This window comes from Lissotriton vulgaris, chromosome 7 (genome assembly GCF_964263255.1).
Source record: "Lissotriton vulgaris chromosome 7, aLisVul1.2, whole genome shotgun sequence".
In the NCBI taxonomy this organism is placed as follows: domain Eukaryota; kingdom Metazoa; phylum Chordata; class Amphibia; order Caudata; family Salamandridae; genus Lissotriton; species Lissotriton vulgaris.
Genome location: NC_141695.1, coordinates 1,253,055,723 through 1,253,079,191, shown reverse-complemented (window position 1 = coordinate 1,253,079,191; position 23,469 = coordinate 1,253,055,723). Strand labels below are relative to the sequence as shown.

At 44.2% G+C, this 23,469-nt stretch overlaps 1 protein-coding gene across 3 annotated transcripts in view; it reads right to left on the bottom strand.

The window, feature by feature from the left end:
- NSD1 (nuclear receptor binding SET domain protein 1) overlaps nucleotides 1-23,469 on the bottom strand; it is a 1,028,734-nt gene that overhangs the window by 754,895 nt on the left and 250,370 nt on the right. For all 3 annotated transcript variants that reach the window (XM_086931779.1, XM_086931778.1, XM_086931780.1), the window contains exon 6: nucleotides 21,444-21,565. In XM_086931779.1, the coding sequence (XP_086787905.1) occupies nucleotides 21,444-21,565 (122 nt within the window). The remainder of the gene's footprint in view (nucleotides 1-21,443; nucleotides 21,566-23,469) is intronic.

Here is a 23,469-nt window from a genome sequence, read left to right as displayed (position 1 = left end):
CAATTGGTTCCCAGTGGTTGCTTACATGAGGCACTCCATACATTTTTATTTATATTTTCTTTTTCTCTCACATTGGTATTTCCCTAGGTGCAGGACCTGCCTTCTTTAAAAAAAAGCATACATACTGGGGCTTTTCCTATATAGATATTAGTACTGTTCCTGACCCCAATGCGAGTTGGGGGGTCCCCCTATACTGAGAATCAGTGTTATATATATCAAGGGCTTTTATTGTGAATGAATGGTTTGAGTAGAGGGCACCCTTGATGTCTTTCCCTCCAGAATTTCTTAAAGTTTATAGGGCAGAAAATTCCATCTCAAGACTCCTACAAATTCTCAGGGTGTATGGAGAAATATCTGGTCTCAAGGTTAACTGGTAAAAGTCTGTCCATGTCCATGTCCATAACAAGGAGAGTATGCAATCTTCCCTAGCAACCAATAAACTACAAGTGACGGGTGAACACTAACATTATTTGGGAATGGAGATAGCAAGACAACAGAGTTTAAGCTGGGAATTAAATGTATTCCCTCTCTTCACAAAAATGTAACAGTACTTTAAATCATGTGCTTCCTCTTGGCTCTCCATGATAGGCAAGAGGTGGTATTCAAGACTATCTCCCTACGTGGTTTTCTATACATGTGGCATAGTTATCCATCCATACTCCCTCCCACTTTTTGGTAGAGCTACAGTTCCAGATAATTAAAAAAAATGCCATGGGGGTTAGGGTGCTGCAAGCTTTATTCATGAAATGTTGCCAGTCACCAAACAAGGCAGGGTTGGGATCAGGATATGTTCTGCTACATTACTGTACTTCTCAAATGCTTGGCTAATTGGGAAAATAAGCGCTCTACTTCACAGGCTAGAACTGGGAACATTAGACTGGCTTGGAGCACTTAACATGCTAATGGCGAAACTGTGTCGTGCGCGCTACTTTCAGACTTCAGACTGCAATTACTGTGCTGGCACAAAACACTAAAGGATGTTATCCTGTAGGCATCTATTTGTAGCGGGTAGTGCTGCAGAATCACATGCTATGCATACTCCTGCAATCTAGTGCTGGGCCTGAATTTAGCAAGTTGTTTTTCTCGAGGAAGTTTTACAATTGGCTTTGTGCATCGTTTCCCCTCCACCTCGAGGTATTGCGCATGTCGAACGATTTGTTCCTCAGAAAGTTTTCTTTTTGCCATAAAAGGAGTGAGGATATAGTCTGCTTAGTAAGCGTTTTCTGTTAGACATGCTAGTTTATAGTTAGTTTGTCACCATCCAATACCAGCCATGGGAGGCAGGATGGTGCATATGAATCTGCAGCACTACACACTACAAATAGATGCTTACGGTGTAAGTAACAGAATCCATTCGTAGCATGTATTGTCTGCAGATACACATGCTATGCATAGACTGTAAAACAGTATCCCTCCTCGCGGTGGCTTAAGGCTGGAGATGGTGCAGTTCTTTGAACTAATGTTTGAAGGACTGTTTGTCAAATTAGAGCTTGTTGTCCTGATTGAACACCCACGCAATAATGCTTTGTGAAAGTGTGTGGGTTTATCCATGTTGCTGCTTTGCAAATATAATTGAGAGGGATATTTCCAAAAAAAGCCATTGTTGCTCCTTTTTTACTTGTTGAATGAGCTTTACTGCTTTGGTTATAGCGTTTCCTTTTTAGGTCTCGCCTAGGCAGCGCGCATGTGCTGCTCTCGGAGATGACCTTTTGAAATTGGTGTGCTCCTTTTCAAGCACACCCATGCTGGCATCCACCTTGCGGGAGCGAGCAGCGGCGCACGTGCTAATTGAAAACATATGGCTCTCGTGCCGCAGCTGCTCGCTCTTGCAAGGTGGAGCACGAGCACGACTGCTTGAAAAGCTTGAATTAGCGTGGTCGCCTTCACCACGCTAATTCGAAAGGCGATTGTTCATTAGAACGGCGCTCGGGGTACCGGGAGCGGCGTGTAACCAGTGCTTGTTTTACAAGTTGCTTTCCTACCAGCCTGTGTTGTGAGAATATTCCCTTTTATTTTCGTGCACATGTCTTAGGGTTGACCAGGCTTTCGCTTGTTTAAGTTATTTTCAAGGCAGCTCCTGTTTTGGGAATGATAGCGTTTGTTCCCTCTTTAACTGTGACATTATGCGCACGTCAGACTATGTTTTTTGATCCTAAATCCCCAACCTCTATTACTTTTGCACTCAAAAGCAAATTGCTTTCGGACTTAAAAGCAAAAACTAGTCATGAAATTTTCACCGTTTTGTTCAAGTCCGCATGGATTTGCCAGCCCTTTCAAAACAAAGCCTTTATTATATAGGATTATGTTTCTATTTCTTATTATGTTGCCTTGTTGCTAAAAGGTAAATTGTTTAGGATAACAAGGCTTTTGCTTATGTACGTTGCTTTAATACAGGAGAGGTCTGCGTTATTTCAGAACGAGACAAAGCTATTGGCTGATTTGTGTGGTGTGTGCCTCTGTGCTGCGCAAGTCACTTGTGTTAGTTTCTGGTGTGTGAAGTGCCATTAGACTAGCCCTCTCTTTCAATAACTGCTTGGAAGAATTCTGAAATCTTTCGACATTTCTTCCTGATCAAATTAATACAGCAGCTATGAAAATTGTATCTATTGACTAATTTTCCGATTTTTAGGAAAGCTTAAGATATAGCTCATTGTGTACACTTTGAAACTATGTATTTCAAATAATACCGTAATAGCAGGACGTGTTAGTGTACAGTTTGCAGAGTATATAATTGCAATAATACTGGTACACAATAGCAGTGACTTTGTTGGTATGTTCATGCACACGAGATTCAAAATAGAAATATCGATGTCCTATGTGTGTGATTGCTGTTTGACATAAAACACCTGTCCCAGATATTTTCTAAAGGTTCCTATGAAGGTACTCAGTGTGCGATGTTTTTACCTTTTGTGCATATTTGAGAAAAAAAATCACTTTATCCAGTTGTGTGGGAGGTAACCTTTGTGGAGATTCTGCGAACTTTGTTAATCCCGCCCCCTAACTCCCCTTGAACCCAGAGAGAACTGGACACATTCTTGTCATAAGAAAGAAAATAACGTTCCCTGTTTTTGTTTATAAGTAGGAGACCACGCACTAAGTAAGGAGATTCTGTTGTAAAATTAGTGTGTTTTTGTTTATTAAAAAAAAGCATAGTCTATATTTATAGTCTATTTCCGTTTGAAAATAGCACTTCAAAGAGACGTGAAAACATGCTGTTTTGCTGCCATCCACTGGTCATATATTCACTGTTTGGCTTTTTGAGGTTCTACGGGAGTGTAATTTAAACAGAATCCTGCTTGTCACGGACTCGTGATCCCAAATGCATTTTTGATTTTCTGAACGTCATTTTGTGCATTATTAAATTTGATGCTATTTAAAAAAACCTCTCAAAAGAGCCTGTCATGGTGCATACATGACAAACTAGCTTATAAATATTTTTAAAAGTGTAAGTTTGCACAGCCTTATTAGCATGCAGCATGCAACAGCTGTTTAAGGCCCTGGGTTTCGGTTTTTCCTCTGCCAGTCTGCTTTTAGTGCACTTCTGATGCACCAGGACAGCTCAAAGGCCGAGCTCCGGCCACGCACCGGGGGTTTAATTTCAAAATAATTAATAAATACAGGGGCACAAATTTGTCTTGAATGCCTGTCTGTGGGTCTGCAGAATGCCGGCCTTTACAACCACTAAAGGTACCTGGCAGGGTATACCTGGGAGGAGGGGGGAGCTGGGTCGTTACACCCCCTAAAAATATGTTCTGTAGTAAATAGTTGGGTATACATGCTTTCAGTCTGGTAGTGTGACGTTTGTCAGATTTGACTAGGAATTTGTACATGCCCCCGACAACAAAAACACACACTCTGTGACCCTGGGCTCACAGGCTATGACTCGCAAAGCCATGGACAGGAAGTAATAACTCTCTTTGTATAACTACATGCCCCTCTCCAAACCCTACATCTCTGTCTCTCTCTCTCGCTTCCTCTCACTCTCTGATCGCACTTATCTCCGTCCTGTCTATACCTCCGTCCCTCCCCTGCCAGCAGTAACACTTTTTAAAGTTCACGTTGTCAGCAACATGCTTTCACAAAATGCCCACTAGTGTGCAATGCAGGATCTTAACCAACAAAGGTTATGGTAAAGCAATATGTTAAAACAAACACAGCACAACGCTGGACATGTAAAGGGGGAGGCTATAAAAAATATTAAAAACTACACAAGGAAAACACAGGACTTTGCTACAGCCAAACTTTGTGTACATTGGTCTTAGCACTGTCTGAGTCCCTCAGCCTTGAAAGTTGATATATTGAAAACACCACACATTTTATTAGAACATAAGGATCTCTATCGTTTTATTCCATACTAACAAGATCTACAAGCGTTGGGTACATTAAGCGCTGTTTTCTACTTCGGCTTATCTGTCCGCTTGGCTGCCATAGCTTAAAAACATTGCCAAAGCCAATAGCTCTACCTAAACACTTGTATGGTCCCAAAGGCAAGACCTATTGGCTATGCCAAAGCTTGTTTTCGATTCGAAATGGAAACAAAAAGCTGATTTGTTTTTCTGAAGGGTATAGTACGTTCCACATAGTAGATAAGTGCACCCTGTTAACGTCTAATGTATGTAATGTACGTTCTGCGACCGTTTGTGGCTTTTTAAAGGAAACTGTCAATTCCAAGATTTGGTTTAAATGAAATTGTGAAATGTCCTTGGGTGAAAGTTTCGGGTTAGTGCGTAAAAGCACTGTCTGCGAAGACTTGGATATAAAGTTCTTCGATTGTGAGGGCATGTATTTCACTGATCCTTCGTAAAGATGTTATTGCTACAAGGAATGCCACTTTCCATGTTAATCATTATATTTGACAAATATGTAGCGGCTCAAATGGTGGCCCCATTAAGTCGTATTAGGACTAGGTTTAAATTCCACGCTGGTATTGGAGGGGCACGTGGTGGAATCACTTTTTAATACTTTCATGCAGGCTTTGATTACAGGAATACGGAAAAGTGACAGGTGCTTCCTGTTTTGTAAATATGCTGCAATAGCTTAGTTCCGGTCCAGGGAAGGCATGGCTGGACTGTTCCATGAGGCACAGGGTCAGACTGATTTGCATATGGCCATGTCTGAACTGGGGTGGCAGAGTGGGCTAAAGAACGGTGATGGATTAAACCCAGATCTTTTGACTGGATGTGAGTGTTTGATTGGTTCAGATGCTCCGTCCACCACCACCCCCTTTTGTACCGCAATAGCTGCTAAACATAGGTATATCGAGGTATATACTGTGACTTTTATAAATGTAAAAGGTAGTATATTCATTTTCAGTCTGTTGGGGAAGAAGGGTTAATGTTTTGTGTTGCACAGTAATTCACAAAACACTTCCAATAGTAATTCATTCTTCAGATAGATTGAGGTATCCAAATTCTATGAACGCAGGAGCCAGATCACAAGACTGAGCTATTGAGGATTGGGATGTCTCACCCTGACATAGCTGTGTGTGAGAAGGGTGGATCTCAGGATGTGAAGCTAATGCATTTTGCATTTTCCTTTGTTACAAAACAGATCTGTTGTGGGTGTTCCCCACCTTTGGAAGTATGGTTGTAATAACGTACTGTGCATCTAACATTTAAGAACCTGTTGGTGTGTTCTGCTGAGGAGGTCCACAATTGTGTTCTCCTGCCCTGGTATGTACTGTGCTAGGAGGTGGATGTTGTGAATGTTTGCCCATTTCCATAATTTGTGTGCCAATTGTGACAACTGTATAGAATGGGTTACCCCCGCTTCTGTATGTAATACATTGCAGTCATACGGTCTGTGCGTAGAAGAGCAGTCTTTCCTGCTATATTTGTGAGAAACGCTTTGTGAGTCATTGCAATGGCTAGTGGTTCCAACATGTTGATCCACTGCAAATGTTTTTGTGTTGTCCAGTGCCCCTGAACCATTATGTCCTTCAAATTAACTCCCCACCCCAGTAGTGATGCATCAGTTCGGATTATTTGTGGGATTGGAAGTAAGCATCCTTCAGGTCTAATGCAAACATGAAGTCACCTTTTTGAAGTAGTGGTATTACATCTTGAAGTTGGTGTGAGAAAGTGCAGTCTTTTTTCATGGTCACCTTTTTGCCAAACTGTAGATGCACTTTGACTGAGTGTGCCCTGGGATCCTGCCAACCAGGTACACAGGATTATGTTCTTTTCCTTAAACTGCATTACAAACAAAACCCCTTTGGCATTCTTTGGCTGCATGCAAGTCCCTTATAAAGTGTACCATAGGTACCAAGGGCACTGTGGCCAGGGAAGGCCTCTATGAGCTGCTGCATTTGTTGTGCCAACTTTAGAAGCTCTGTACTTTTACTCACACTGCCTTTTTTTTGGTGCAGAACAAAGTGAAGAGTCTACATGGCACACATCCTTGTGTGCCATGCCTCTGACCCAATGACCTGGAATAGGTCAGCCCCCCTCTAGCTGGGTGCAGTATACCAGTGGTGAGGGTACAGGTGCATGAGCCCTGTACCCCTACAGTGCCTAAGCTAATTCTTAGAAGTACAATACTGCAATTAAGAGTATATGGTACAGGGAATTTGTCATTACGAACTACCCAGCACCATAATGGCTTCACTGAAAACTGGGAAGTTTGATATCAATCTTTTCAGTAGTACATTTAATGAAAAATGCACTCAGAGGGCATCTTAGAGATGCCCCCGGAAAAAAAAACATTACTCTGGTGCCCTGGCTAAGTGGCTGCTCGCCAGCTGCCACCAACAGACATGTTTCTGGACCCCTGGATTGAGAGCCTGCCACTCTCCGGCGTCTGGAACAATGCACACCCTGGGACGGGGTGCCAAGCCTCCTCCCCATAGAATGGGCAGGGTCCACGTAGGGGAAGCTTCAAAGGTTTGCCGTCTTTGCGAGCTACTGCAGCCACTTGCTGCTTCCAGAAATTGCCCCACCGGTTCTGACCCCCACTTTGGGTGGGAGAATCAGCAGGAAAACCAAGTGAGGAAGGGAGGTGTATCCACCTTTGCCAACCCCATCCCTCAGGTGGGATAGGTGAGGTGAAGCACAACTCTCTGTCCCAGCCGTCTTGCAGATGGAGGGACCCAGCCAAACAGAGAGGCATACAAACTCCTTCCACTGGAGGGTGGCATAATAGAGGGTGCACCCACCCCAAGAAAGGGACCCATTGGTCCCGACCTTTACTTACTTGTAATACCTCTATATCTAGTATTTAGGAGCAAATTCGAACCTTGCGTCCTCAGACAAGAACCGACCAGAAGAAAAGCAGATGGACCGAAGAAGCCGTGCTGAACTAAGAAGGACTCCCCCTACTGACTTCGCCCTAGACCTTCCGGCCTGCCTCCACCTTGAACCAGCTCCAGCGAAATCACAGTGTCTCCTGCAACCAGCAGCCCTGCAGAACCCGAAGGACCTGCCCTGCCTTCGAAAACCAAGACTTTGTCTCCCGTAAGCAATGGGGTTGGTTTTCTGGGGTTAGAACCAGGGTTCCACCAGGCTCGAGGATGCACTCTCATAACATCCTGAGCGGCACTAGGGCAGCCGAGTGCAGCGTACTGAAGCCCAATGTTATCCAACGGGAGATAGGGGGCCTCCAGTTGGTGGCTGCTCACGAGCAGGCCACAAGGTCATGGGAGCAAAGCTCCTGGTGTTAGACTGAGGGGGATCCGAGTTAACACACAAAGTACACGCGCAGCGGGACAGAGGCAGCAGGGTGCTGCTTTGGCATCCGGTGCCCTGTTGATTTTAATGGGGATTCTCTGGTTGCAACAAATACTGCAGGCTCAGGGATAAAGATCTTCTGGAGGTGACCAGCAGTTAGAGAGCTACATTGGAATGCCTGGGGATGTTGGAACGCTGTCCGTTAGGCCACCTAAGGCCGTGGGACGTCGGGTGCAGGGTTATCTTTAGACGTTGAGTTTTCTTACCAGCTCCGATCGCGGTCAGTGGATCCTCCAAAAGGGGCTGCAGACGGAGATTCGAGGCAGGTCAGAGATCACCAGATCTCATGTCAGGATCACCAGGGAGATCTCTTTGTGGTGTTGGGCCACTCGAACTCCGGCCGTGGGCGTAGGGTGCAGAGTGGTGCAGACTCGCGGAGTTGGCCAGAGCCAAAGTCTGTTGTTGAGCAAATCTGGTGCTCACAGGAGATAAAGCCCTGGTTTTGGAAGGCAGGGCAGGTCCTTTGGGTTCTTGAGAGCTGCTGGCTGCAGGACACACTGGGATTTTGCTGGAGCAGGTTCAAGGTGCGGACAGGCTGGTAGGGCTGGAGCCAAGTCTGTGAGCACCCTCCTCTACGTAGTTCAGCACAGCTTCTTCGGTCCTTCTGCTTATTTTCTTCTGGTCGGTTCTGGTCTGAAGAGGCAAGGTTCGGGGTTAGTCCTAAATACTAGATTTAGGGCTTTTGCAGGTAAGTAAAGGTCAGGACCAATGGGTCCCTTCATTAGGGTGTGGTACTCCAGTGAGAGGGGACATATGCCTCTCTCTGGTTGGCTGTGTCCCCCATCTGTAAGATATAGGGAAATGAGAGTTGTGTTTCACCTAGTGTAGGAAAGTGGCCCTATATATACTGGACCAAACTAAGGTACAGTGTGTATAGAGTCCCCAGTCCCCAGAGGTTTGGCAGAGGCTAAAGTTAGATATAACCTTACTCTCTAAAGTGGTAGCTTGGTCAAGCAGTAAAGCAATATCAGAGGACAGTGTAAACTATTTCTTGTACACATCCAGTCAGCAAATGGTCTCACACTCAAGAACTGAACTCTAGGCCAATTGTTTTGCATCAAAAGATATAGTGGTTTTATTTTAGAACCAACAAGGTAGCAAAATCTACTTCCTCAGAATGAGTTACTTTAGTTAAATAGTTTTCAAATAGGCAATAGACTTTTTGAATGCAATACTTACAGTTTGTTGCAATAGGCAACACAATTTCAAACGCAATGCAACATTGAGCTCAATGGGAATGTCTACTTGAATGCAATTAGTTACTTTGTAGATTACGTTTCTAACCACAGGCAAGTATTTACTTTTTGGTAGTTGGTACGATTTTTAAAGAATATTTGTAGTTTGCAAAAATCAACACTTAGAAGAAATTTCACAGAAAAACAGTCAAGGGTTTCCTATGGAAGAAAATACAGGTTACGTAAAGTTTGGATTAGTTACTTACCTGTATTCCTAGTTCTCTTCCTCATCAAAGTCATAAGCATTAGAATATTCCCGCCCATGCGCAGGACCCCGGAAACACTACAATATATGTGCCCCACATATATATATATATTACCATTACACTAGTCGGTGACGTGCCGATACACGGCGAGATTGCATTATTGATCACCGACAGGGGACGAAATATCCCATTGATGGGTTCAAAGTATATGAGTACTCACAAGTACATGTAATAAGAAATGAGCCCCATGTAATCGATAGATGACTGCACTGTTTTAATATGGTGTTGAATTTAATTGAATCATAAATTTATTGTAAAATCGCAATTTGGGCAAAGATTTTGCCGGTGATATGCTGATACACAGCAAGATTAAGTTTAGCCAGACCGGCAATGGTATAACATTGAAATAACACTTTCAGTTGTGCTATCGTTTGTGGAGAAGAACCCACTGTGAAATGGCTGCCAGTTGCGATGCAATTTATGTGTCCATCATTGCTTTCATCAACAGGAAGTAAGGTGTATATAATGTGTCGGAAAGACACGGAAATGTAAACACTGACTAAGGACTCTTAGGTCTGAAACGCGTCTGTTTTCTGTCCGTGACTGATTAAAAACTGTTGCTGCATAACCCCCGTGAATGCGTTATCGTTTTTGGGAAAAGGAAACTATTGGAGCTGCCATAAAAACGCGTTCGTACCAAAGAGCAACGGCACCCGTCCGGGAGTGCCTCGGGATTCTGGTACACCTAGGAGCTGGAGATATATATATATATATATATATATATATACACGTAAATTCGCCACAAAAACTGAGGCAGCCGTCCCAGCCCAATCTTCAATGATGAAGGAACAGACCCGTTTTTAAGTGCTCAACCAAGGTGCTTTATTTTCTCCAGCAAGCCATCCGCCATTACGCGTTTCACTTTCCACAAAGCTTGATCACATGGCAAGTTGCTAAGAGCTAATGCCGGTAAGTGCAAGTGCGCGGGCAATTTCCAAGTTAATGCAAACATAGAAGAAATACTTTGTCCACATGTTGTACATTTAGGTATTTGTTAATAACACAAACGAACACATTATAAAATAAGTATTTAAATATTTTTTTTAAATCGTTTATACATTTCTGTTTGAATACAGGTAAGACAATGAGTAAGGGTACTGAAATCGTTCACCTTCCCAAATCATATTGTTTTCCGTCTTACAAGTTGCCTCACTTTTTCGGATGCATACTTAACATTAGAGAGAATTGAGCCCAAGTGGGCTGAGACCTAGTATTAAACCAATAGGAATTTGCTCTTGTTGTTACCTGCATATAAAGAGGTGCAAAATATGACTATAAAAAAGTGCTAGTGCAGAAAATAAAAATAATTATTTTTCAGAATGTTGAGCTGATAATAATATCCCCAGAGACACCTCTGGGGTAGCCCTCTTAAAAATAGCTCAGTTAATCAATGAATGAGGAAATGCGGACTCCCAAATAATAGGAGAAATTCATACTCTGTTCTGCCTTATTAAAACCAAACTGTGCAAAACTATTATAGAAGACTCTTGTTACTTGTGTACACAAATACCTTCATTAAAAAGGGGGTTGTTCATTATTTCTAGTCTCATCTATTGATTTCCCAAGGGTATTGACCCTTATTATAACCCAAAGGTGTCCCCTAGTTAATTATTGTATAGACTGGCCCTGAGATGAAAAGGGGAAGGACAACTCACAAGCATGTGTAGAGGTCCTCCGTTGCATTCAGCCCATGAGGTTGTTTACTGTCTAATTCTAAGATGTATCTGGTTTCGAGAAGGCGAAGCCTCGCGTCTCGATCCCCGCCTCTCTTCATGGGCCAAATTGAATCAATGGCAAAGTAAGACAAATGCACCGGATTGGAACTATGCTCAGTTTCGAAATGCCTTGCCACCGGATAGGCGTGATCTTTATTGTTGAGGGCTCTAATGTGCTGGAGAACACGTTTGTGGACCGGCAGGCGGGTGATACCCACATACCTGAGCCCACACGTGCACTCCAGCACATAGACTGCATAGTCCGTTTTACAATTAAGACGTTTGGTAATTTCACGTGGTGTTTGTGAGAATGGGACAACATATTTAGGCTTGTTGACCCCGTGTTTACACGCCTTACATTGTGTAAATTTTTTGAAGCCTCTGCCCAAAGCCTTCCATGTATTCGAGATTTGGGGTTCTAAGGTATTCTTGACCAAAGATTTGGCCATTGACATAGATTTCCTGAAAGTGAGGAGTGGTTTGTCCAACACCCTATTGCCAATAATGGGATCTCCCAATATGAGATTCCAATTACGGTAAAATATTTTTCTAATGGCTGAGTGTTGCCTACTGTAAGCCACAATCATGCGTGGTTTAATCACATCCCCAGCCGGGGTTGTGTGGGCATCCTTGTTCTTAGGGATTAGTGCCGTATCACGGGATAGAAGCTGCGTTCTTTTTAGGCAGCCTCAATAATAGTATTAGAATATCCTCATGCAAGAAATCTGCACCTGCTAGCTTCCTGAGCAATCCCACATTCCTCATCACTGCTGCAGATCCGCCTGATACGCAGCATCTCCCCATAGGGGATGCTGCGAATCAGGTGGCGTGGATGGTGACTTGCTGCATGCAGGATGGTATTGCCCGCCGTGGGCTTTCTGAACAATTTAGTTTGAATACAATTGTCCTTGACATAGATTTCCATGTCCAGAAAACTGACAGACACTGCATGTATGTTTGACGTAAATCGTAGATTCAAGTTGTTATTGTTTAACCTGTTGACAAACTGAATGGCTGCCTCCTCCGTCCCTCTCCAAATAAAAAACAAATCATCTATATATCTGAGGTAGGTGACCACATGCTGTTCCAGGACTGCCCGGAGTTCTCCCGCCAGGACCTGTTCCTCCCACAGCCCCATGTGCAAACATGCGTAACTGGGGGAGAAACAGGCCCCCATGGAGACTCCTCTCACTTGTTGATAAATTTGATTATTAAACAAGAAGAAATTCTGCTCTAAACACATTTGGGTCATGGATAATAGCATCTTGTTATGCACCCCATAATATATGGGACGTTTATTCAGGAAATATTCAATTGCCTTAAGACCATCTTGATGCCCAATTGAGGTATATAAAGATGATACATCTAGAGTCATAAGTAAAAAGTCTGGACCCCACTCCAACTGATCAATTTTGCGAATGAAATCTGTGGAATCTTGCACATAAGAACTCAACCCTTTGACCCAGTCTTGCAGAAAATAGTCAATGTATTTGGAGACATTCTCCAATGAACTGTCTATGGCAGATATTATAGGGCGACCCGGTGGTTTGTTACAGTTCTTGTGAATTTTCGGGATCAAATAAAAAGACGGTACCACCGGGTGCTCTTTTTTTCAAGAATCGAAATTCGTCCTCGGTGATAACCCCCCCACTTCTCCAGGCCTGGAGCTTAGCATTTTGATCCCACCATGCTGATTTCAAAGTGGGCGAATTACTTTTCCTGTAACATGAAATGTCGTTCAGTTGTGCTTCTGCCTCCTCCAGATATAAGTCACGGGGCCAGAGTACAACATTTCCACCCTTGTCCGCCTGGCGCACCAAAATGCTGTTATCAGAGTCCAGTTTCTTGATCAACTGTGCATAGCTCCAATTTTGCTTGGTAATTTTTGGGCGCTTGCTATTGGTGGCTATATATAGTTGCTTTAACTCCTTGACCACCAAATCATGATAAACGTCTATATTATCATGGAGTATTATGGGTTGGAACGTGGGCTTCGGTTTAAAAGGTGTTAAACCGACAAAGGTACTCCCCATTTGCATATTAGATTCAGATTCTTGACTGCCATCAGTTTCTTTTTGAAGGGACCAGATTTCATCCATTGCTTCCTGGTCCCCCACTGTCAGTAAAGTAGGACTTCTGACCTCAACAGTTTGTTTTCTTTTGGACTGCAGACTGTGAAATTTGTTGAGTTTCAATTTACGGACAAACCTGTAAGTGTCCATACGTGCATCAGCATAATTAAAATCATACGGTGGGCAAAAAGACAAACCCAATGACAACACAGCTTCTTCCTGCTGAGATAACGCTATTTTTGTTAAGTTGATCATTGAGTTGGGGTTATTGTTTGCGTCGTGTTGCGCTTTTGGAAACTGTTCCATCTTCCTCTTGGGGGTCCCTTGGCTTTGCCTCTGGCGCCTCCGGCAGTTTTTGCGGCGTTGATTCCGCTTGTAGTTGCGCCTGGTATTTGCTTGGCCGGCAATGTTCGTGAGCGTAACGTGTCCCTTCGATCTAAGCAGAGGCAATCTACCTCCTCTGCCATGAAAAGTTTGGTAAACCCCAAAGTTGGATCCGTTAATCTTTCACCTTCCACTTCACTCTCGGCGTTGGAACTGAGGTCGGATCCCAAAATTGAAATTTCACGCACCCCGGCATTTTTATTTTGCGAGCTCTTAACTCTTGCTTTGACACCATCATAACGCTGAGCAAAGGTGAAAATTTGGCCGTTCAGGTAATCAAGATGATCTCTTTCAAATTTAAATGTCTTTCTTTTTTTGATTACCTCCTCCTCCTTGTTTAAACGAACCAACATCTCCTCAAGCAACTTTTTAATCTGTTCATTCATGCCCAACGCAGCGATTTCTTCCTCCAGTTTATCTATTTCCCCCTGCAATTTGATGCGGTCACTAGATGCATATTTGACTAGGATTTTCATAAGTTTCGCTGATGATTCCAAGTTGGATTCTGCCCACTCGTTGAGCATAGCAGGTTCAGGATTTTCGTAACTGGGAGCCAATGTTATTCTGAGCCCTCTCGGTACCCTGTTGACCTGTAAGTACCGTGTGAGGGACAGATGCTCCCACCACTTCGGTTGTTCAGAACGCATAAGCTTCTCCAGCTTCTTGAACAGATCTCGAATGGTGGGGCTCCCCGTTGTAGTTTGCACAGTCTATGATTTAAGGCCAGACCCCCCAGCCGGGGAATCTAGAAACATTGTTTCAAGGTCAAGAAGGGGTTCTGCTCGTACCGTGGAAGCTTTTCCAGTACAACAAATGCACGTAAATTCGCCACACAAACTGAGGCAGCCGCCCCAGCCCAATCTTCAATGACGAAGGAACAGACCCGTTTTTAAGTGCTCAATCAAGGTGCTTTATTTTCTCCAGCAAGCCAGCCGCCATTACGCGTTTCGCTTTCCACAAAGCTTGATCACATGGCAAGTTGCTAAGAGCTAATGCCGGTATTTAAAGTGCAAGTGCGCTGGCAATTTCCAAGTTAATGCAAACAACATAGAAGAAATACTTTGTCCACATGTTGTACATTTAGGTATTTGTTAATTACCCAAACAAACACATTATAAAATACATAAATAAGTATTTAAATATTTTTAAAAAATCGTTTATACATTTGTTTGAATACAGGTAAGACCATGAGTAAGGGTAATGAAATCGTTCACCTTCCCAAATCATATTGTTTTCCGTCTTACAAGTTGCCTCACTTTTTCGGATGCATACATAACATTAGAGAGAATATATATACACAAATAAGCAACTGCAGCCTCATACACATCAGAGCTGAATCATGCTGCAAGGACTTCCCATCATAACATGAGGAACATGCATTAGAAATAGGGAAAAAACAACAATAAAACATGTTTTGAAACTGTTTTAATGCTTAGCAGACAGTAGAAAATCCCATAAAGGGCTGAAAGCATAGACAGCTCCCAGGCTGCATTGCAAACCACAGTCTAAAAAGACTGATAAGCTAACTCATAGCAACATAAAAATAAACTGACACCGTGCCTTTAAGGCACTCCTGACCCCCAGCTTCCCATCATGCCTCAGGGGTGACAGTTGGGTCAGTGTTCTTTGTGGAGAATGAACAATATTCCCAAAAAGGAAAAGTCCTTTGCCCGGGGAGGCGGGGGTTGCTTATGACTTTGATGAGGATACCCCTGGAAGAGAACTAGGATTACAGGTAAGTAACTAATCCTTCTCTTCCAGGGGATCCTCATCAATAGTCATAAGCATTAGAATAGAGTAGAGAGCCTCACCTCATCTCCCTGCGGGCAAAGGAGTAAAACAGTAATATAACCAATAAGCTTAGAAGGACTAAGCATGGACAGATAGTTGGCTATCCAAACAGATTTCTCAAGGAGGCCTGGCCTACTCGAGTATCAGCCCTGGAATCGGATTCTAGGCAGCAGTGCCTCGTAAATGTATGAACCGATCTTCAGGTTGCAGCCTTGCAAATTTCTGACATTGGGACATCATGCAAGAAAGCCACTATGGCCGCTTTCCCCCTAATGGAATGCGCCATAGGCGACAACAGTAAGGGTCTTTTCGCCAGCTGATAAGCTAAGTTAATGCAGGATACGATCCATCTAGAAATGGATCTCTTAGCAGCTGGGAAGCCTGTTCTCATGGCGCCATAATTGACAAATAACTGATCTGTCTTCCTTATGCCCTTGGTACTCTCCAAGTAGAATTTAAGCACTCGAGTTCCAAGGAATGCAGCGACCGCACAGCCGGGGTCGCTGGGTTTGGGAAAAAAGATGTAAGGGAAATGGACTGATTAATATGAAAATCAGACACAACCTTAGGGAGAAAAGACGGATGCGCCCTCAAGACTACTCTGTTGTGGTGGAAAACAGTGTAAGGCTCTTTCGTACACAGCGCTTGGATTTCACTTACTCTGCGCGCTGATGTATTGGCTACTAGAAAAGCGGCCTTCCAAGACAAATGCTGCAAAGATGCTCTGTGGCTGGGCTCAAAAGGTGGGCCCATCAACTTAGATAACACCAGGTTCAACTCCCATGGAGGTGAAGGTTTCGAACAGGAGGATAAACCTTCTTCAACCCCTGTAAGAAGTCCTTGACCACCTGCCTTTGGAAAAAGGAGGGTTGGCTAGGTGACTTCCTGTACGCCGTAATGGCCGACAAATGCACCCTGATCGAAGCATACTTCAACCCAGATCTTGCTAAGTACAGAAGATAAGGAAGAATGATATCCTCCTGCCCCTTCGTAGGATCGAGGTGATGCTCTCTATACCAAAGAAAAAACCTCTTCCACTTAAACGCATATGACGCTCTTGTGGAGGGTCGCTTAGCCTCTTTCAAAATGTGCATGCAATCAGGAGGCAGTTTCAAATGTCCGTATTGCAGGACCTCAGGAGTCATGCAGTCAAGTTCAGCGAGGGGAAGTTGGGATGAAGAATCCTCCCGCCCATCTTGGACAGTAGGTCCGGCCTGCAAGGTAGTCTCCTGTGTGGAGTACCAACAGATGAAGAAGGACCGGGTTCCACCACCACTGCCGTGGCCAGCCTGGAGCTATCAGAATCATCTTCATGTTGGATCTGATGAGCTTGGACACCAACTTCGGGATTAGAGGCAGGGGAAGAAAGGCGTAGGCAAATGTCCCTGACCAATCATGTCCCTGGAAGGTGGAATCTGGACGCGAAGGCGTGGCATTTTTTGTTTTCGTCGTCTGCGAACAAATCTATTGCTGGACGACCCCAACGATGGAAAAGGTCTGCCACCACCTCGCCGTTTAGCACCCAGTCTGGCTGATCTTCGAAGTGTCTGCTGAGTGCGTCTGCCTTGATATTTTGCTCTCCTGGAAGTTGCACTGCCACCACCGAGAGGTTCCGGGCGAGAAGCCAGTGCCAGACCGCCTGGGACTCCAGGGAGAGAGGACGTGACCGTGTACCACCCTGTTTGTTTAGATAGAACATGGTGGTCGTGTTGTCGGTCTGGACCAGGACCGGGCTTTGCAGGTAGAAAAGCTTTCAGAGCAAGATGAACTGCTCGCAGCTCCAGCATATTGATGTGGTAGGATTGTTCCTTTGCCGACCACCGTCCATGTATCTGTAGGCACCACATGTGTGCCCCCCAGCCTTGCAGAGACGCGTCTGTCACCACCGATTGCACTGTAAGTGGCTAGTGAAAAGGGACTCCCACCAACAGATTCTGAAGCCGAGTCAACCATTTGATGGAGGATCTCGCTGCCTGGGAGAGACTGATCTGATCTTCCCAGCGACCTGATGATTGATCCCACTGGTCCTCCAGAGTCTGCTGCAACAGGCGCATTCTCAGCCTGGCGTTGGGGATGAGAAAGATGCAGGAAGCCATGGATCCCAGCAGGGATGCCACTTGCAGGACTGTCTGACTCTGCGTCTGGAGTAGAATCCTGCACTTCTGCCGCATTGAAGAAAGTCTCTCCTCCGAAGGAAACGCTCTTCCCAAGCCTAGGTAATGGATGGTCTGGGTGGGCTGTTGCACTGACTTCTCCATGCTGACATGGAGGCTGAGATTGTGTAACTGCTGCAGACCGACTTGGAAGTCGTTTCTCACTTGCAGACGGGAAGGACCTTTCAGAAGGCAGTCGTCCAAGTATGTATAGACGAAGAGACCTTTTCTGTGCAGGAAGGCTGCCACCACTGCCATGCATTTGGTGAAGACTCGTGGAGCAGACTTGAGCCAGAAGGGCAGGACTTTGTACTGGTAGTGTTTGTGGTCGACCTCAAACCGCAGGTACTGGAGATGACGCTGTGCAATCAGAATATGGAAGTACGCATCTTGGAGGTCCACCGAAAACATCCTATCTCCTACTTTTAGATGTGGACATATTTGGTGAAGGGCCAACATGCGAAACTTCTCCTTCACCATGACCTTGTTCAGAAGTCGAAGGTCCAGGATAGGTCGAAACCTGGAGTAAACTCCTCTTCCTCTTTGAGAGGGAGGAACCTCTTCTATAGCTTTCTTTTGAATACGCGCCTTCACCTCCTTTCGAAGCAGCTTTAGCTGGTGAGGACGATACTTTTTTGGCGGTATGTCCTTTGGAAGCGCACGGAAACGTAGCGTGTATCCATTGTGCAGTATATTCAGCACGCAACGTAGAGCTGCTCTCTCAACAATGTTAAGGAACCCCCCGATGTCTTCAGGTGGCGAGTCAGCGTGCAGGTACTGAAGCAGGAAAGGAAATTACGTAGTCGTCCCATTCATCGTGGTTAGACAGGGTGTCTTGAAGTTCCCCCTCTTCATGCTGATCTTCCTCCTCATCATCTTCATCAGTAGATGGAGGGTGCGGCAAAATTACGGGCTCCGGCTGTAAATTTAAAGGTGGAGGCCACGGTCTTGGTGGTGGAGACACCGCCGGGGGTTGAGGTTTAGGAGATGTTGGAAACCTCTATTTGTAGTCTGTAATGAGGTATTGCAAATCCAAAACAGAGGAGGCGGTTGATATTCTTCCTCCTGAACCTGGTCTTCCTCATCTGAACTTTCTTGATATTTTACATTAATTTCAGAGGGGTTTGTCGCCGTTTGAAACATGCCACCCTCATCCGAATCCTCCTCTTCCAGAAGACATGCTGGAGGCAGTGGTTGGACCCTACTTAGAGATGTTAGGGCCGGCATCAACGTCTTCTTCGTAATTCTTAAATGCACATAAGTGCTTTTCAGATTTGGATCCGTTGTCGTCGACGAGCCCGTCGACGGTGTGGTCGTCGGCGGTGAAATGTCGACAGGAGTCGTAGTCGATGGACTTATCGTTGACATAGCCTCCATCGAAGCAGTCGTCATCACCGATGGAGATCTCGTCAACGGTATGGTTTTCGCCGACAAAGCCTTCGTCGACTATGGCGTGGACATCGACGATGGGGAACAGACTGTAGTCATTCCTCTTGACGCAGTAGTGGGCGCAATAGACCCAGGCGGAGAATGGTGACGTTTGCTGGCCTTCCTGCACCTGGGGAGCCCCCCAGAGGCCTCAGCATGGGCAGAAGAAGCCCCTCCAGACCCACCTTGTGCCTTCAATCTTCTTTCCTCGAGGCCCTGAAGTCTGATCTTCTTCCTGTCCTTCAGGGTCCTGCCAGAGAAGCCTTGACAGATCACACACTCCTCTGGGACATGTGAAGAAGGAAGGCAGAGGATACACACCTCATGGGGATTCGATTTGGCCTTCTTCCTGGAGCACTCCGGGCATTTATCGAATAATGCAGGCATATTCGACAAAAGACACCCATGCAAATACTCATCACTTCCCACCAACAGGATTGCTTCTTATATGATTTTAAGGAGCCTTTCAAGAAGTCAGTAAGATCTATACCCTTAAGGGTCAGGGTGTGAAGATTATGCAAAATCCTTCCTTAGTGCCTCCGGTGTTGCCTCGCCTGGATAAAAAATACTAGGCGCCCGATACTGCTCTAGCTTGCTTAATAGGATATCCCAAGCCGGATTCGGTTATAACGCAGGTGGCCCAAAAGAAGTCCAAAAATCCTTCTGACCCATTAACAGCTCCTCCGGATAAGGAAGGCCTAAGATTGGATAACATTGGAAAGCGTTTTCAGAGTGGTGAGAGCGTCTACAATTCACATACCAAATGCTGTTATACTGAAAGGGATTCTCAGCCAATAATGAATTGATCTGGTGAAACATTCACTTCAAAAGGCTAATAATATTTTCTATATAGTGAAAAGTAAATAGACAAACAAATCAAGATTATCTAATAAAACATACTGAATAAAAAACAATATGTAATATATTCAACAACCCAATAAAGTTGTACATATCCTTGCAAAAACAATGCCTACAAAGACATCTACTTGTCTTCCTAAGGTAGTCAATCTTGTATAATCAGTTTTGCTGATGTTACATGAGATAGTCCAGAACCAAAGTTTGTTGAAAATCCGACCTCTGTAACAAGACAGGTTGCAAATTCGAAAAACAAACGATTCTCATTTGCAATCCAAACAAGAAGTAGGTTGTGTCGCTTCTGCAATGCCAATTTTGTCACTAATTAAAATATTGCATATAAACACAATACACAAACAAAAACAAAATATTATAACCTATTTTTGCAAACAGAATGACTTACAGCATTAGCAAATTATCATATTTATAGTCAAAATATTTCTTGTAGCAATATACAGAATTCAAAGCAAAAGCTTTACATTTTACAACCCAAGCAACGGTTTTGGCAGTCTTGACACTGCATAAAAAGTGGCCTTCCGACAGAAGCAAAATCTGAATCAAGAATTCTCTACACCTTTTTGCACAAGCAACAGTTAATTAGTGCATTTACAGATACACACGACTCCAACAAGCTGAACATCTATGAACTTATTTCTTGCTGCCGTTGTCATGGGAATAGTAAATATGCCAGGTCTGAGACTAATGGTATTATATCATTGGTTTCATTCCTCGCAAATTTAAACATTTTTTAAAACGTATAAAATTTAACATCATTATAAAACATCCTAGGTAGAGTATGGATTGGGTGAATTAAGTATTGTACGTCCCTTATCAATTTTTAAAGCACATCTGCAGTCCGATAATATTTCTCTACTAGACTCCTGAAAAGCTACAATGCACAATCAAGTACAGATCACTGGGGGTCCAGTAATGCAGAGAATTCTTTATAAAAATGGGATTATTCCAAACATAAGTGTCCTTACCCATCCTTGATTTAGAGAACATTGTGTGTCAGTATCAGAAGTTTAAAATATACCCTTAATATATAATTAACAAATATTACATATCATAGATCGACGTCATACTGAGCAATCATGAAAGATATCTGAGAGATGGATTTTCAAAAGTGGTATGTGCTGTAACAGGTTGAGGAAGTGGAACTAGAATTGCCCATTTATGCAAGATACAAAAGCAGCCAGAGACTTGAAACGTTTGATGATAGTAGTTGCATTCTGGAAGCCCTGCTTACTAGTATCGTAGATAGCAACCCCCAATGATTGGCATATCTTTAATTTTTAAGATTCGGAGCACAGAATACTCCTCACCCTCACAGTTATCCAGTTAGGAGTAAATCCTAACTGGATACCCACATGTGATACTTGCATTTCCACTCCACACAAGGAAATCTGGAGGTATTGCTATGAGATGTCTAAAAACAACTTGGCCTAAAACAATACTTCTAGAGATAATACATGAAAAATCAACTAGTGACTTTACATAAAGTTATTTTGGGCACAGAAAGACTGTATTAAATGTCCTTTAAGGAGCCATTTAGTTCACATTTTTTATGAACTAAATGTCCTTTAAGGAGCCATTTAGTTCACATTGTTTATGAACGTACAGCTGTCTGCACCTGTTCGGCAAGATATGGCATTAAGGTCACTTCAAGACATGGACTTTTTTACAAAATAGAAAATATTCACAACGTAGTTATAACAAAAAGGCCATTAGTCAACAATTAACAAATTAAATAAGATGTAGGTTCAAAACTGCTACATTTCAGGGTCATAAAGTTTAATCATTACTTGACCTGGACTTACTTTCATTTTACAGAAAGTGCCATTGGGTCTCCTTGCTCGTTTGATGGGTGGAGAAACCTTATCTTCAGAGTACTGTAAAATACGTTTGCTTGGCTTTCTGTGGCGCTTCTTCTCAAAATGTGCTGCAAAATAACAATTACAATCTTTAGAGAACTGTGACGGGACTAAGGCTGGCAAAACATTATTTAGGAAAGTAAGCCACTAGGAATCTATAAAAACAAGCATTTACAATGAAACAAGAAATTGAACACTGGGAGTCCTCCGCTGAGCTGCACATAAGGGGCACCACACCCTAAAAAGACGACCGGAGGCACCATATTAGCAGGTGAATTGGGAGACTGAGCTCCGTCACTTGCCCCCCCTCGTCCTGGCCTTGCCCGCCCTCGCTGAGCTCACTCTAGGAGTGAGAGCTAAAGCCAAGGTGTCTTGTATTGGACCTCTGTAATAGGAGGCCTTCGCATAACCCTGCATCAAGCTGCCGTTCTCCCCGCCCCGAGGAGCCCAGAGAATCCTCTTTAAGGCGGGCGAGGCTGTACTCGGCAGTTAGTGGCACATCGTGGTGCAAAGGATGTCCCTGCAAGTTTATTTCGGTAAGATCCTTTCCTGCTTCTCTGGTGGTTTCAATTCATTTCTTCTTTGCAGCCTCTGAGGGGCCCTGTGCAGGTCTGAGAGCTCTCGCTCTCCAGATGTAGGTGTCTCTCCAATTCGCCTCTTTCTGCCTCTCTGTTCCTTTCTTTATTCCCCTCTCGCTGCCCTTCCCTTCCCTCTTGCATCTGGGCGTTTGATGTTATGGGAGTGCCTTCATCTCTCTGCGAGGCCGAGCTCAAAGGGTTAATGCAAAGCGGCCAGAAGAGCCCTTCCAAGCATTCCATGCCACAAACACTTGGACACATCTGCAGACAGCGCCTGCCCTCACACCGTTCTCTCGGAGTGAGTGGAGACCCCCACAGCTGTAGAGTAAAATTAAGATGACATTTGTAAATCGCGCCCACGGCTGTTTTTTTATTCTACTGTACTTTCCTTTTATACGTTATTGTCACATAGGGAGTTAAAAGGCGGTCGTTCATACCGTATTTCACTGGGCGCCGCAGCTTTTGACTTAGAAATGTATTCTAAAGTTAGATCATTGGGGTGGTATTGAAGAATGGTATTCTGCTCCATAGGGCTCTATGCATGTGCTGGGGTCAGAGTGCAGTGCTTGCTATTGAGAATTTATGCTGTATTTGGCCCCCAACTGACTGCAGGTTCATTCGGTTTGATCTGTGAACGGACTTGTGCGCCTGTCCCTTCAAGTCGACCCGAGCGTACATGTGTGAGTAAAGCTGATCTGTTTTAGATCCGGTTCTTTACATCGCCTCCTGTTGCTGATAGAACAGGGGGGGGGAGGAGAGGGGGGGGGGGAGGGGTAATACGGGTTCGCAACATACCTGTATGTTTTGAGATTTCTCTGCCAGGCACTACTGGCTGTGACATCACAGAGCAATTCGCTGCTGGCTTTAGTTTTTCTGCTTGGGTGAGGGAAGGAAGGGGTCTGCCTTTTCCTATTCCGCTGACCATCGTAAAGGGCGAGGTGCTTTACAGCAGGTTTGCGATCCGAATTTAATACTTATAGGAAATGTATGATCCGAATGTAGAAGCATGTATTGACAATCATGACTCTCCTATTTGTTGGATTAAATATAATAACAACAGACTGCAAATACACAATTCAACCCCAGAATGAAAGAGTGCATAGGCTGCCTCAGGTGAATAAGGGTTCCTTTTCTTATTAGTGTCTGTCTTCACTGTGGGTGAAGTTGGTCATGTTATCAGAATTGCAGCGTTGCATTAATCTACAAGCACCTTTTTTTTAAATTGCTTTGAATATGTACGTACCTTGCATTTGACAACCAATGGCGTTTCTTAAGATTTTCCCACACCGATGCTGTCTCTGGGGTTAGAGAAGTGCAGTACTTTGGTGCTATCTCCCCTGGTCCGGAGGGTCACCAGAGATACACCACACACGGAGTCTCTCAGCGCGCCAGCA